This window comes from Podarcis gaigeae (assembly GCF_964106915.1).
Source record: "Podarcis gaigeae genome assembly, chromosome: 2".
NCBI lineage: Eukaryota > Metazoa > Chordata > Lepidosauria > Squamata > Lacertidae > Podarcis > Podarcis gaigeae.
In genome coordinates, this window is record NC_139679.1 from 115,406,695 (window position 1) to 115,422,580 (window position 15,886).

At 49.4% G+C, this 15,886-nt stretch overlaps 1 protein-coding gene across 1 annotated transcript; it reads left to right on the plus strand.

Annotated features, from left to right (window-relative positions):
* On the plus strand, positions 1–12,682 carry LOC310837411 (uncharacterized protein). The gene is made up of 4 exons (XM_083723974.1): positions 1–189; positions 1,506–2,223; positions 7,403–7,499; positions 9,687–12,682. Exons 2-4 carry the CDS (start codon positions 1,528–1,530, stop codon positions 10,913–10,915), a joined length of 2,022 nt encoding a protein of 673 aa, XP_083580100.1. The 5' UTR covers positions 1–189; positions 1,506–1,527; the 3' UTR covers positions 10,916–12,682.
* The last annotated feature ends 3,204 nt before the right edge of the window (positions 12,683–15,886 follow it).

Here is a 15,886-nt window from a genome sequence, read left to right on the forward strand (position 1 = left end):
GGGAAAGAGTGCGCAAAGAGATAGAAAAGCAGTGAGGTCACTTTCCTGCCCCACCTTCTCCCCTTCCTGGTGCGAAGCTTCCCTTTTGCACCGCCAGCCCTCCTCCCTCCCCCTTCCCATCATTTCCTTCTGCTGGGGACGGCAGGAGCCCGGAACGTGGACGGTTTGCAAAGGCAGTGGAAGCAACAGGCGAGTGAATAATAATAATAATAATAATAGGAGTCAGGATTCCTGGGAGGGAGAAGAGGGGTGGGAGGTGGGAATCGGGAGAGTCAGAGATGTGGCGGGCGTTTTCCCAGTCTCCCAGGTGGACGCAGGCAGGCAGGAGTACCTAAGATGAAACGTGTTGGCTAATACACACACACACGTGTATGCTAATAGCAGCCTCCTTCTGCAGAAGAGCTGCAAGCTCGGCGGCAGGAGCAGCTGCCTTGCATGCAGAAGGTTCCCCCGGTTCAGGCGCGAAGTGAAGGCACAAAGTGCCCGCCGCCCTCCCATATCCCAGGAATCTGTGATCAGCATCACAGCCAAGCACACACAAGCCCTTCCAGGAATGAGCAGCACCTGCGGTTGGTGCACCTGCCTTGCATGTAGAAGGCCTCGATTCAGTCCCCAGCGGTATCTACAGGTTCAGTCTGAAAGCCCCGAGAAGCGCTGCCGGTCAGTGTTTTGACAGCACTAAGCTGAGATGCCAGAAGGGGGAGAAATGGAGGCAGTGAGAGATTTTACTTTCTTGGGCTCCATGATCACTGCAGATGGTGACAGCAGTCACGAAATTAAAAGACGCCTGCTCCTTGGGAGAAAGGCGATGGCAAACCTAGACAGCATCTTAAAAAGCAGAGACATCACCTTGCCAGCAAAGGTCCGTATAGTAAAAGCTCTGGTTTTCCCAGTAGTGATGTATGGAAGTGAGAGCTGGACCATAAAGAAGGCTGATCAGAGTTCAAGGATGTTTTCCAGCCCAGAGGGCATGAAGCAGGACAAGTGAGGGATGTGGCCTTCTTAGGAGACACCGGAGGGCCATGTACGGAGGTCTGCATGTAGCAGAAATCACATTCTTTCTCTTTTTACTCTTTCCCTATTTTTTCTGTTGTTCCCTGTGTTGAGTTTAAGATTGTAAGCTCCTTGGGGCAGGGACCTCTTGCACTCAGTGAAGGGACTTTGTCCTGGAAGATTCAATTGCTTTGTTTTTTTTTTTTTTAAAAAAACTGTTTTAATTGCTTTGGAATTGTTTTATTTCTTCATTTTAACTATGTGTGGATTTTATAACTTGATTTCATATTTGCAAACCACTTAAAAAGCCTTTTTGGCATACAAACGGATAAATAACATTAATTGCCGAAAGTCAATTTGTCTTCACAATGCGGCCTTAAGTGCGTGTCCACATTCCTCAAATTGGGTAGCGACAGGTGTGTGGTGCATTCAAGGGAGATACTTCTTTGGTCCAATCTTGCACCGGTTTCCTTTTTCCCACTTAAACTGATGGAATTTCCTTTCCTGTCTAGGTGCCGTGTGCCAGGAGTCAAAATGGAGGAGTTGGCCTCGCCAGGACTCAAGTCGGCGGAGGGCATGCCAGGGAAAGAACTTCGCATTGTCCAAGTTGGGACGAGCGCGGAATCGATTCCGCCTCTGGTTAAGCAAGAACCAGAGGATCGGGTGCAGGAATTCTGGGAAGCCAGGAAGCAGGAATTCCTGAAGACGTCGGCACCGTCCTCGTATCCCGGGTGGGGAGATGCACAATTGCCTCAACCCCCGACGGAGGAGAGCTCTGCAGGGACGAAGGCTTCCTTAGAAGGGGCGTCAGACACTAAGCAGTGGTCCAGAGAAGAGAGTGCAGATCTGGCCCTGCTAGGCCTGAGCGGCAAGGAGGTCCACGAGGCTCAGGAAAACGCAGGCGCCTCTGTGGGAGTGAAGGAAGAGATCCCGGACGCAGACGCCCTCAACATGGAGATGCGCTGCCAGCGCTTCCGGCATTTCGGTTACCGAGAGGCCGAGGGTCCCCGCAAGGTCTTCTGCCAGCTCTGGGAACTCTGCCGCCAGTGGCTGAAGCCGGAGAGACACACCAAGGAGCAGATTCTGGAGCTGGTCATCCTGGAGCAGTTCCTGATGATTCTGCCCCTGGAGATGCAGTGCTGGGTTCGAGAGAGGGGGCCGGAGACCGGCAACCAGGCTGTGGCCCTGGCAGAGGATTTCCTGTGGAGGCCGCAAAGGACGGAGCAGAAGGTGAGGGCAGGTTGCTTGTCGAGTGGGAAGGGACCCCAGGAGGTCATCCAGCCCAACCCGCTGCTCAATGCGGGCTTAAAATTTTATTTATTGTTTGTATCCCACCTCTTACCCAAGGAGCTCAAGGGACACTGCAGATCTGAATTCGCTACTGAATACACACCAGGGTGGATTTTATTTAAATCAAATCAATTTAAATCACAATTTAAATCATTAGTCAGTAAGGCTTGGTTTAAAACATTTTTTTTTTACAGAAAGACTCATTCTTGCTGGTATAATCTTAATATTTACAACCAATCAGATGAAGGTTTCCTGAATAATAAATTTTCAGAGTAGTTTTTACAGTTATATCAAAAATTACTGATTTGGTTATACTATTAGAAATACATAGACCAATAATTATGAAATTATTGTGAGGTATAATGATGATGATGATGATGATGATGATGATGATAATAATAATTTATTATTTATACCCTGCCCATCTGGCTGGGCTTCCAAAGCCACTCTGGGCAGCTTCCAACCAAATATTAAAATACTGTGATACATCAAACATTAAAAGCTTCCCTAAACAGGGCTGCCTTCAGATGTCTTCTAAAAGTCTGGCAGTTGTTGTTCTCTTTGACATCTGGTGGGAGGGCGTTCCACAGGGAGGGCACCACTACTGAGAAGGCCCTCTGCCTGGTTCCCTGTAACTTCACTTCTCCCCATGAGGGAACTGCCAGAAGGCCCTCGGTGCTGGACCTCAGTGTCCGGGTAGAATGATGGGGGTGGAGACGCTCCTTCAGATATACTGGACCGAGGCCATTTAGGGCTTTAAAGGTCAGCACCAACACTTTGAATTGTGCTCGGAAATGTACTGGGAGCCAATGTAGGTCTTTCAATACCGGTGTTATATGGTCTCGGTGGCCGCTCCCAGTCACCAGTCTGGCTGCCACATCCTGGATTAGTTGTAGTTTCCGGGTCACCTTCAAAGGTAGCCCCACGTAGAGCGCATTGCAGTAGTCTAAGCGGGAGATAATCAGAGCATGCACCACTCTGGTGAGGCAGTCTGCAGGCAGATAGGGTCTCAGCCTGCATACCAGACAGAGCTGGTAAACAGCTGCCCTAGACACGGATTTGACCTGTGCGTCCATGGACAGCTGTGAGTCCAGAATGACTCCCAGGCTGTGCACCTGGTCCTTCAGGGGCACAGTTACCCCATTTAGGACCAGGGATCCTCCACACCTGCCTGCCTCCTGTCCCCCCAAAACAGTACAGTGGTGCCTCGCAAGACGAAAAGAATCCGTTCCGCGATTCTCTTCGTCTAGCGGTTTTTTCGTCTTGCGAAGCACGCCCATTGACGGCTTAGCGGATTAGCGCTATTAGCGGTCTAGAGGCTTTTAGCGATCAGCTGAGAAGCGGCTTATCAGCGGATCAGCTGTTAAGCGGCTTAGCGGCTTAGGAAAAGGGCGAAAAAAGCGAAAGAAACCCGTGAAAACTCGCAAGACATTTTCGTCTTGCGAAGCAACCCCATAGGGAAATTCGTTTTGCGAAGCGCCTCCAAAACGGAAAACCCTTTCGTCTAGCAGGTTCTCCATCTTGCGAGGCGTTCGTCTTGCGGGGCACCACTGTACTTCTGTCTTGTCAGGATTCAATCTCAATCGGTTAGCCGCCATCCATCCTCCAACCGCCTCCAGGCACTCACACAGGACCTTCAGTGCCTTCACTGGTTCTGATTTGAAAGAGAGGTAGAGCTGGGTATCCGCATATTGATGAACACCCAGCCCTAACCCCCTGATGATCTCTCCCAGCAGCTGCATGTAGATGTTGAAAAGCATGGGGGAGAGGACATAACCCTGAGGCACCCCACAAGTGAGAGCCCAGGGGTCTGAACACTCATTCACCCCCCCCCCAATTTCTGAACACAGCCCAGGAGGAAGGAGCAGAACCACTGTATGACAGTGCCCCCAGCTCCCAGCCCCTCAAGACGGTCCAGAAGGATGTTATGGTCGATGGTATCAAACGCCGCTGAGAGATCCAGCAGAACTAGGAAACAGCTCTCACCTTTGTCCCTAGCGCGCCAGAGATCATCAACCAGTGCGACCAAGGCAGTTTCAGTCCCATGATGAGGCCTGAATCCCTACTGGAAGGGATCCAAATGGTCCCTTTCTTCCAGGCGTGCCTGGAGTTGTTCAGCAACCACTCACTCAATCACCTTGCCCAAGAATGGAAGCTTTGAGACTGGGCGATAGTTGGCGATCGTGGCCACATCTAAATATAGTTTTTTAAGAAGCGGTTTAATAACCGCCTCTTTCAGCAGGTCTGGGAAGGCTCCCTCACGGAAGGAAGCATTCACCACCCCACGAAGCCCATCGCCCAGCCCTTCCCAGCTAGCTTTTATAAGCCAAGATGGGCAAGGATCAAGGAGACAGGTGGTTGGTTTCACTCGTCCAAACAGCCTGTCCACATCCTTGGAGGTAACAGATTGGAATTGATTCCACGCAATTTGACTAGACTCTCCCGCTCCGGCCCTACTCCCACGGTGGCATCTACCTCTTCCCGAATCTGAACGACTTTATCTGCAAAACTTTGCAAAATCATTGCAGGAGATCATGTGGCCCGTACTGGGCCCCGATGTAGCAGGTGGTTCCGCTAAATTGTGAACCACCTGGAAAAGTCTCCTGCTGCTGTTTTCTGCAGATGCAATAGAGGTGGTGAAGAAAGTCTTCGCCGTCGCTACCGCCACTTGCTAGGCTCGACGTTGAGCTCTAACCCGTGTCCGGTCAGCTTCAGAATAGGTCATCCGCCACCGGCGCTCTAGCAGTCTCAACGATTGTTTCATTGCCCTCAGATCCGTGAAAAACCATGGGGCTGTCCGGGCTCCATGCAATCGGAGAGGGTGCTTCGGAGCCAAACAGTCAATAGCCCTGGTTAACTCCACATTCCAGCGGGCCACCAGGGAATCAGCTGAAAGGCCATCAGCATGGGATAAAACATCCCCTACCACTCTCTGGAAACCATTTGAATCCATTAAGTGGCGGGGGCGGACCATCCAAATTGGTCCCGCCTCCCAGCAGAGGGGAAGGGTCACGGAGAAGTCCAGTTGCACCAGGAAGTGATCTGACCATGGCACTTCTTTTGTTTCGCTTTTACTTAGTGTCAGATCACCAACATCCAGAGAGGTGAACACCAGGTCCAAGGCATATCCGCAGCTATGGGTTGGGCCAGACTTATTCAGGGACAGCCCCATGGAGGCTATGCTTTCCATGAAGTCCCGAGCGGCCCCTTGTAAGGTCGTGTCGGCACGGATGTTAAAATCCCCTGAGACAAACAAACTAGGTGTCTCCAGGAGAACATCTGCCACAAGCTGAAGCAGTTCGGGCAGGGAATCCTTGGTGCAGCGGGGAGGTCGGTACACCAAAGGAATCCTGTACTGCCCCTATTACCCAACTTCCAGAACATGCACTCAGAGAACTGGGTCTTCCCAATACGACGCATGGTGCAAACTAATGACTTCCTAAAAAACACTGCAACCCCGTCTCCCTGCACACATGACTTGGGTTGCTGTGCATAAGAGAAACCTGGTGGACAAGAAGTGGCAAGGACACGCCCATCTGCTTTATCCAACCAAGTCTCTGTTACACATGCCAGGTCAAGTCCTCCATCCATGATCAAGTCATGGATGGCAGTGGTCTTTTGAATCATTGACCTGGCACTGCACAGCAGCACCTTCAGGTCATGTGGGTATCCCTTGCTGATTCTAGTATCCGTCCGGTCAGGACCAGACCTGGAGGCAGGAATAGTCCTCAGACAACAACTAAACCTTCCTCCTCTGTAATGACATGGTCTGGTCTTAGCGTAACTCCTCCTCCTACCTGTGATCACTGAGATCGGTTGTCCCAGCGCATCCCCCTCTGTGGAACATGCCCCAGTCATTCTGTTGGCTGGGACCCACTCCCCGGCAGCCCTGATGCCTCTCCTTAAGAACAAAATAAAACCTTAAAACAATAAAAAAAAACCAGGAAACAATAAAACAATACAAACAAAAAACTGTAAAAATTACAAATCAATCAAAATCAAACAAATTCCCAAACCCAACCAAACATCCATCCCACCCACACAACCCCCCCACAAAAAAGTCAAAAGGGAAAGGGAAATTTTAAAACATTTTTAAAAGAACTCTGCACCCCTCCGGGTCCTCCTGGGCAGCAGCAGCAGCGACAGCAACCGTCCTTGTGAGGCCTGCCAGGCCCCGCCCTGGGCCAGGTGGTGAGTGGCAGGAGCAGGGCCCTCAGGTACTTACGCAGGGCAGTCCTCCTGGGCAGCACAGCAGTAGCAGTCCTTGTGAGGCCTGTCAGCCCCAGCCCTGGACCAGGTGGCGAGGGGCAGGAGCAGGGCCCTTCTGCTGTACTTTATTGGAAGGTGAAAAATAATAATTTCCTCAGTAACAGTTTAGACAATTTATTTAACTGGAACAATAACATAGCATATGTATCCATGTTTGTTAACTGATGTGGTTAAACAATTTTAAAACAATACTTAGACTGAACAAAAAATTCCTTCCAGTAGCACCTTAAAGACCAACTAAGTTAGTTCTAGGTATGAGCTTTTGTGTGCATGCACACTTCTTCAGATAAATCATAGAAAAATGGGGCAACTTTGTCATGTTTTGGTGTAATAAGACAGGGATCTCCCTTTCTTTCCCTCTTTCCCTTACCTGAAGGTATCTGAAGAAGTGTGCATGCACACGAAAGCTCATACCTAGAACTAACTTAGTTGGTCTTTAAGGTGCTACTGGAAGGAATTTTTTGTTTTGACTATGGCAGACCAACACGGCTACCTATCTGTAACTAATACTTAGACTGAGTTATGGCACACATGAAAATCTTAAACAAATCCTTATTTCCTGATGAGTAGCCTTTGGACTATAACGTAACTTAAATCGAAAACTATCTTTAGAAAGATTTTTCCTCCGAAAGCATTTTATTTTAAAATTCTGATTTAAATTTTTAAAAATCCGACTTTTTTTTTTAAAAAAATGATTTAACTTTTTAAAAATCTGATTTTTTTTATCTTTTAAAAAAATCATTGCTTTTTGTCCACCCTGATACACACCAACATACATGTGCATATTCACATGGATTTCCAAACTCATTTAAAAAAACATATTGCATATTGTCCTTATTTTCCCCCCCAGACAGTGGAGGATTTAGACAGTTCTGCTGCCGGTTCCCCCAAGTCGGAGCTGGATCCGTCAGACATTGTGAAGATTGAGCTGCCCATGGATGGTGATGGTGAGGAGACTCAAAGTGGGGTTTTGGGGGGAGGTGGGGTACAGGTGAGGACAGAGCCCTTTGACAAAAGATTGAAGCCGCTGGTCAGAGGCAGGGATGCCTCTGAACATCAGTTGCTGGAAACCACAGGAAGGGACACGGTTTGGATATGTAATTCAAAACCTGTTTGAAGTCCATATTGTGATATTGGTTTCATAATTTTTGACCTTGCAATAAATCGCAAATCATAATGTTGTTGTGTGTTCTGCAAAAATGACAATATGGAAAAAAAATGAAGCCAGCCAATGCTTCTCTCAATTCCTGCAGCCCCTGTTATTTTATTTTTTAAAAAATTATTTATTTGGTTTTTCAAATTAATTTTTTTACAGAGATGTATATATCAAACATAAATCATAATTCCAAGAAATCTCCTGGTCATTTCCTCCCGCATCTTTTGTGATGATCCAAATCTTTTACATCTCCATTGTGTCCAGGATTCACTCTAAAGACTGCAAGTGATATTCCAACCCTACTAATAATTTTAACGGCTTACAATGGTCTTTAAGATAAGTTATAAATTTCCCCCATTCCTTATTAAAATCTTGGTCTTCCTGATTTATGATTCTTCCGGTCATTTTAGCCATTTCAGCATAATCCATCAACTTTACCCGTCATTCTTCTCTAGTAGGGACTTTATCTTCTTTCCATCTCTGGGCATAGATCTGCAGCCCCTGTTAGCTCTGCCTGCTCAGCTCTCCCCCGACTCATGCAGGGGGGCAGCGGATCACAAGAGCAGACGCCGGCAGAAATCACGATGCAGGAAAAAACTTGAAGCCAGCCAGTGCCTCTACTTAGCTCGGTATACAGTGGTACCTCGGGTTAACTACTTAATTCGTTCCGGAGGTCTGTTCTTAACCTGAAACTGTTCTTAATCTGAAGCACCACTTTAGCTAATGGGGCCTCCTGCTGCTGCCGCACGATTTCTGTTCTCACCTTGAAGCAAAGTTCTTAACCCGAGGTACTATTTCTGGGTTAGCGGAGTCTGTAACCTGAATCGTCTGTAACCTGAAGCATATGTAACCTGAGGTACCACTGTACAGTGGTGCCCCGCAAGACGAATGCCTCGCAAGACGGAAAACCCGCAAGACGAAAGGGTTTTCCGTTTTTCGAGGCGCTTCGCAAGACGAATTTCCCTATGGGCTTGCTTCGCAAGAAGAAAGCCCATAGGGAAATGTCCGGGGACCTCTTTTAAATGCTGGTGGTGGGGAGCAAAGCCTTCCCCCCCCCCTCCGGCCTTCAGAAGAGGTCCAGGAAGGCCGGCGGGGGCCGAAAGGCTTTGCTCCCCACCACCAGCATTTTAAAAGCGGTCCGGGATAGCAGGGAAGCGCTTCCCGCTATCCCGGACGGCTTTTGAAGGCAGGCGGGGGGGAGCAAAGACTTTCGCCTCCGCCGGCCTTCAGAAGAGGTCCGCCTGCCTTCCCGGGGGCTTTAAAATCGCCCCGGGACAGCGGAGAAGTCCGCTGTCCGGGGCGATCTTAAAATGCTGGTGGGCGGCAGCGCTGCCGCCCGCCAGCATTTAAAAAAACCCTGGGACAGCGGAGAAGTCCTCTGCTGTCCCGGGGTTTTTTAAAATGCTGGGGGTGGGAAGAAAAGCCCTTGTCCCCCCCCCAGCCTTCAGAAGAGGTCGGGGGACAGACTATCCCCGGACCTGGTCTGAAGGCGGTTTCCATAGGAACGCATTGATTGATTTTCAATGCATTCCTATGGGAAACCGTGCTTCGCAAGACGAAAAACTCACAAGACGAAAAAACTTGCGGAACGAATTAATTTCGTCTTGCGAGGCACCACTGTATTGCGAAGTTTAGCTGCTGATATAGCACATACAGTGGTACCTCGGGTTACAGACGCTTTAGGTTACAGACTCCGCCAACCCAGAAATAGTACCTCGGGTTAAGAACTTTGCTTCAGGGTGAGAACAGAAATCGTGCAGCAGGTTAAGAACGGACCTCCAGAACGAGTTAAATTCTTAACCCGAGATACCACTGTAGTTGAAAAGCAGATAGCAACCAGCTCTACCTGTGCTCCAATCCTGCTTTCTGGTTTTCCACTGGCCTCTGGTTGGCCACTGTGAGAACAAGACTCTAAGCTAGATGGGACATTGGCCTGATCCAGCAGGCTCCTCTTAACCCCTTATTTACGTTATTCCAGGAGTGAGTGACCAGCAACAATATATCCTTGGGGGAGCGGCCGGCTTGGAGGAGGGGATGTACGGCCACATGAGGAAGAAGGTGGTCTTGGGCCCCCGTCCGAAGACCCCGAAGGCACCGCCCAAGGAGAAGCCCCACAAGTGCCAGTACTGCGGGAAGATCTCCGACTGCCGCGCCCACCTGATCATCCACGAGCGGACGCACACGGGCGAGAAGCCGCACAAGTGCTCGGCCTGCGGCAAGTGCTTCACGCGGAAGGAGTCCCTCATCATCCACGAGCGCTTCCACACGGGCGAGAAGCCGTACAAGTGCTCAGCCTGCGGCAAGACCTTCAGCGACAAGATCGGGCGGCTGATCCACGAGCGGACCCACACGGGCGAGCGGCCCTACAAGTGCCCCGAGTGCGGGAAGAGCTTCGGCACGCGCTGCAACCTCCTGCGCCACCGGAGGGTGCACACGGGGGAGAAGCCATACCGGTGTGCCGAGTGCGGCCAGAGCTTCCGCTACCGGCCGCAGCTGGTGATCCACGAGGGCAGCCACAAGGGGGAGAAGCCCTACAAGTGCCCCGAGTGCGGGGAGAGCTTCAGCCAGACGCGGCACCTGGTCATCCACAAGTGGACCCACACGGGGGAGAGGCCCCACAAGTGCGCCGTCTGCGGCAAGAGCTTCAACCAGAAATCGGACCTGGTCACGCACACCCGGACCCACACGGGCGAGAAGCCGTATGCCTGCTCCGAGTGCGGGAAGAGCTTCATCTCCAGCTGCCAGCTGAGGAAGCACGAGCGGATCCACACGGGCGAGAAGCCCTACCAGTGCGCCGAGTGCGGGAAGCGCTTCACCTACAGCTCGCACCTGACGACGCACAAGCGCACCCACACGGGGGAGAAGCCCTACCAGTGCGCCGACTGCGGCAAGTGCTTCATCTCCAGCTCGCACTTCACCGCCCACAAGCGCACCCACACGGGGGAAAAGCCGTTCCGCTGTGCGCACTGCGGGAACGGCTACATCCAGAGGTCACAGCTGGCCAAGCACGAGAGGTCCCACACGGGCGAGAAGCCCTACGCCTGCTCCGAGTGCGGGCAGAACTTCCGCTGGAGCCAAGGCCTCAAGAAACACATGCGGACGCACACGGGAGAGAAGCCCTACCAGTGCCCCAGGTGCGAGAAAACCTTCTCCAGCTCCTCCAACCTCTCCCGGCACCAGAAGATCCACGCCAGGGAGAAGCTGTAGCGGCGGCTTCGTGTCCGGATCCAGTGGTGGGATCGTGGGTGCGGTCGGGTGCAGGGATACCAAAGAAGGACGTCCAAATCACCCAGGGGTTCAGTCCTAGTGCTTTATTCAAAGAAAGGTGCAGACTTCCAGCAAAGCAAGTGAATATACAGTGGTACCTCGGGTTACAGACGCTTCAGGTTACAGACTGCGCTAACCCAGAAATAGTACCTCGGATTAAGAACTTTACCTCAGGATGAGAACAGAAATCGCGCGGCGGCAGCGGAAGGCCCCGTTAGCTAAAGTGGTACCTCAGGTTAAGAACATTTTCAAGTTAAGAACAGACCTCCAGAACGAATTAAGTTCTTAATCTGAGGTACCACGGTAAACATTATCTGAGCTCCTTGCTACAACAACTAATTGTGGGCTTATCTTGACTACCAAGATGGCGTCTGCAGGCCTTCCAGAACATGCCGCCTTTGGTTCAGCACACTGACAAGCAGTGCTCTCACCTCTCTGACAAAGCCTCTGGGGCTGCTGCAGCGAAAACCCGCTTTGAGGGACTTGTTTCTCTTCTCCCTGCCAAAAGGCACACTCTCCTCCAGCTGCCAGCTGCCCGGGAGCTGCAAGGGAGGGGCACTCTGGCTCACAGAACCAGCAAGTGGAACAAGGGCTGCTGGCTGAGGTGTTTTGGTATTGCTTTATGCTAGGTTTGGGGAACTTGTGGCCCTCTGGATGCAAGACTCCAGTTCCCATCATCCCCAGCCGATGCGGGAAATGGCTAGGAATGAAGGGAGCTGCGGTCCAGCAACACCTGGAGAGCTTTGGGTTCTGCCATTCTTGCTTTAGGGTGACCTGGAAGTAAGCCTGAAGTAGACTCTGAATATGCAAGGATGAGGTTTCATGGTTCAAGTGTGTCATAGGCCAGCTTTGAGAGTTTGCTTAATTGAAAGAGCCAGAAAATGAGTTCAGACCCAACTCTATAGAAGAGGAGGAGTTTGGATTTGATATCCCGCTTTATCACAACCCGAAGGAGTCTCAAAGCGGCTACCATTCTCCTTTCCCTTCCTCCCCCACAACAAACACTCTGTGAGGTGAGTGGGGCTGAGAGACTCCAGAGAAGTGTGACTGGCCCAAGGTCACCCAGCAGCTGCATGTGGAGGAGCAGAGACGCGAACCCGGTTCCCCAGATTACGAGACTACTGCTCTTAACCACCACACCACACTGGCACTGTAGCCCGAGCAGATTGGAATAAAATTCAGATGGAAAGGGAATTGAAATATTTAGGCTGCCATCCCAGCCCTGCCCACTGAATTCAGTGGGACTTACTCCCAGGTGTGTTGAGTTAGGATCGCTGCTTCTGCAGGGCTGGTGTCTTAAAAAGGTTGGTGCTGGATTTCAAAAAGTAAACCTTGTTGGCAAGGAACGTGATTGGTTTGTTGGTTTTTAACAGCTCTCTTGATGGATGTACACAACTGCTTTTAGGCACTGGGGAAGAGAGAATATTCTATTCCATTGTATTATAGAGGGATGTTTATCAATTTGCCATTGGTGCGTACCTATGTTATGGGCACATTTGTTTCTTGGCCGTGGTGATCCACCCAAAGCAGAAGGCAATATGTGCAAAGTCACAGCAGTTTAGATTGTAGCAACTGTACTGACTGTAGGTATTGTGTTAAAACTAACTCCAGATCCTCATTAAATTCTAGCTGCTGTATCTCATGTGTAGTGGAACGTGCATTGCATTAAAAAATAAGTATCTTACCCTTCCCGTCCGAGGAGCTCAAGGAGGTCTCCACCGTTTCCTCCCCAACCCCAACATCCTGTAACAACTTGGTAAGGTGAATTAAATTGAAAGAGTCAGGCCAAAAGCTGTTGTTCAAACAGTGGCCAACCGGTTGCCTCTGGGACGGTCGCAAGCAGGATGAGAACAGCTGACTCCCCACTTATGGCTCCCAGAAACTGGTATTTGGAGGCACTCAAAGGAATTTCTAGCTGAGATTCCTTGATCCAGTTGTGTAATGGAACACCACCATGCTCTGTTGTCCTGGGGTGCTATTTGCCAGAATTCTGCATGCCAGATAAGTCGGCTTTTCTCAGACAGAAACCCACCAAAATAAGCAGGTGAAGTGGTAAGGCTATGTAAGGTAAAGGTAAAGGACCCCTGGGCGGTTGAGTCCAGTCAAAGGAGACTATGGGGTTGTAGTGTACACACCACAGAGCCATAGCATACAGAGCATAACACAAAAACACAGGAAGAGCCCACCTAGACCACATCAAGGGCCTATCCAGCCCAGCTTCCTGCTTTCACAGAGGCAAACTTGATGCCTGTGGGAAGCTCACATATACAGAACAACAAACCCCTGTGTTGCAAAACTTAACACTACAAACAATACAAGCAACACGCAGACCAGTATACTAGATAGCACTGTAATTCTTATCGCATAATATACATAGAATCATAGAGTTAGAAGAGACCACAAGGGCCATCGAGTCCATCGGGTCCAAGTCGTTGATAAAGATGTTGAATAAGACCGGGCCCAAGACAGAACCCTGTGGCACCCCACTAGTCACTCTTCTCCAGGGCCCAGTCTTATTCAACATCTTTATCAATGACTTGGATGATGGACTCAGGGGCATCCTGATCAAATTTGCAGATGACACCAAACTGGGAGGGGTGGCTAACACCCCAGAGGACAGGATCACACTTCAAAACGATCTTGACAGATTAGAGAACTGGGCCAAAACAAATAAGATGAATTTTAACAGGGAGAAATGTAAAGTATTGCACTTGGGCAAAAAAAATGAGAGGCACAAATACAAGATGGGTGACACCTGGCTTGAGAGCAGTACATGTGAAAAGGATCTAGGAGTCTTGGTTGACCACAAACTTGACATGAGCCAACAGTGTGACGCGGCAGCTAAAAAAGCCAATGCAATTCTGGGCTGCATCAATAGGAGTATGGCATCTAGATCAAGGGAAGTAATAGTGCCACTGTATTCTGCTCTGGTCAGACCTCACCTGGAGTACTGTGTCCAGTTCTGGGCACCACAGTTCAAGAAGGACACTGACAAACTGGAACGTGTCCAGAGGAGGGCAACCAAAATGGTTAAAGGCCTGGAAACGATGCCTTATGAGGAACGGCTAAGGGAGCTGGGCATGTTTAGCCTGGAGAAAAGGAGGTTAAGGGGGGATATGATAGCCATGTTCAAATATATAAAAGGATGTCACATAGAGGAGGGAGAAAGGTTGTTTTCTGCTGCTCCAGAGAAGCGGACACGGAGCGATGGATCCAAACTACAAGAAAGAAGATTCCACCTAAACATTAGGAAGAACTTCCTGACAGTAAGAGCTGTTCGACAGTGGAATTTGCTGCCAAGGAGTGTGGTGGAGTCTCCTTCTTTGGAGGTCTTTAAGCAGAGGCTTGACAACCATATGTCAGGAGTGCTCTGATGGTGTTTCCTGCTTGGCAGGGGGTTGGACTCGATGGCCCTTGTGGTCTCTTCCAACTCTATGATTCTATGAAGAGGAACCATTGATGAGCACCCTTTGGGTTCGGTCAGTCAGCCAGTTACAAATCCACTGAGTGGTAGCATAGTCAAGTCCGCATTTTACCAGCTTCTTTACAAGAATATCATGGGGCACCTTGTCGAATGCCTTGCTGAAATCAAGGTAGGCTACATCCACTGCGTTCCCTTCATCTACCAGGGTTGTAATTCTGTCAAAAAACGAGATCAGGTTAGTCTGACATGACTTATTTTTCAGAAATCCATGCTGTCTATTGGTGATCACAGCATTCCTTTCTAGGTGCTCACAGACTGTTTGCTTAATAACAAAAACAAAATGATTTAATAACAAAAACAAAATGTGTGGACTTGTCAATTCTCTAATATATTTGAAATCAATTGAACACACGTCTGTCAATCTTTGAAAGTCTGCAGAAGTATACTAAGTCTATGGTTGAAACAAAGTAATAGATGCTATCATGTGGGCTAAGTGGTAAAACTTTTTTAGGCATTGATGGTGCCAAAGTCATAGGTGAATAACAACGGACAGTGATCCCGGATAATCTGACTGTTTCGCTGGAATCTTCTTCAGCACAACTACAAAAGAATTCAAATATGAAACAATGACCTGTGTACGTGAAAACTATATAAACTTCACACATTACAATCCATATGCTACAACTACAACAAGAAGAACAAAGGTACATACCCCATAGATTAGAAAAATGCACAGGGAGCAGTGGTCATATGGATATGTAACCACTGCTACCAGTTGCGTGATACCTGAAGCATAAGTAACCATTCCCAGGTGGCGCTCATTACAGGGAGAATGAACTGCAGCAAGTCAATTTAAAGGTACAAAGTGATATAACAACAATAGAAAAACATCAAATAAAACAATTTAAATCCAGTTCAGAATTGAGTCCTTCAGGGTGAATGGTCTTAAACCTAAAAATGAATTGAGATTCTTTCTGTCGTAGCCGTTTTTCATGATCTTGTCTTTTGTTGATGGTTTTCCGATTCACCCACAGTACTGTGAACGATAAATCCCTATCAGAATGATTCTGCGATATAAAATGCTCAACCAGAGGAGCTTGCAAGACAGCATTTCGGATGCGGGAACCATGTTCCCCTATCCTTACTCCAACCGCACAAGTGGTGGAACCAACGTACAAGAAGTTACAGGGACACCGAATTAAGTATACGACATCTTTAGTGGGAAGCTCACAAACAGGACGCTGTGACGGGTCGTGCTGTGGGTTAAACCACAGAGTCTAGGACTTGCCGATCTGAGGGTCGGCAGTTTGAATCCCCATGGGACGGGGTGAGCTCCTGTTGCTCGGTCCCTGCTCCTGCCAACCTAGCAGGTCGAAAGCACGTCAAAGTGCAAGTAGATAAATAGGTAGCGCTCCAGCGGGAAGGTAAACGGCGTTTCCATGCGCTGCTCTGGTTCGCCAGAAGTGGCTTGGTCATGCTGGCCACAT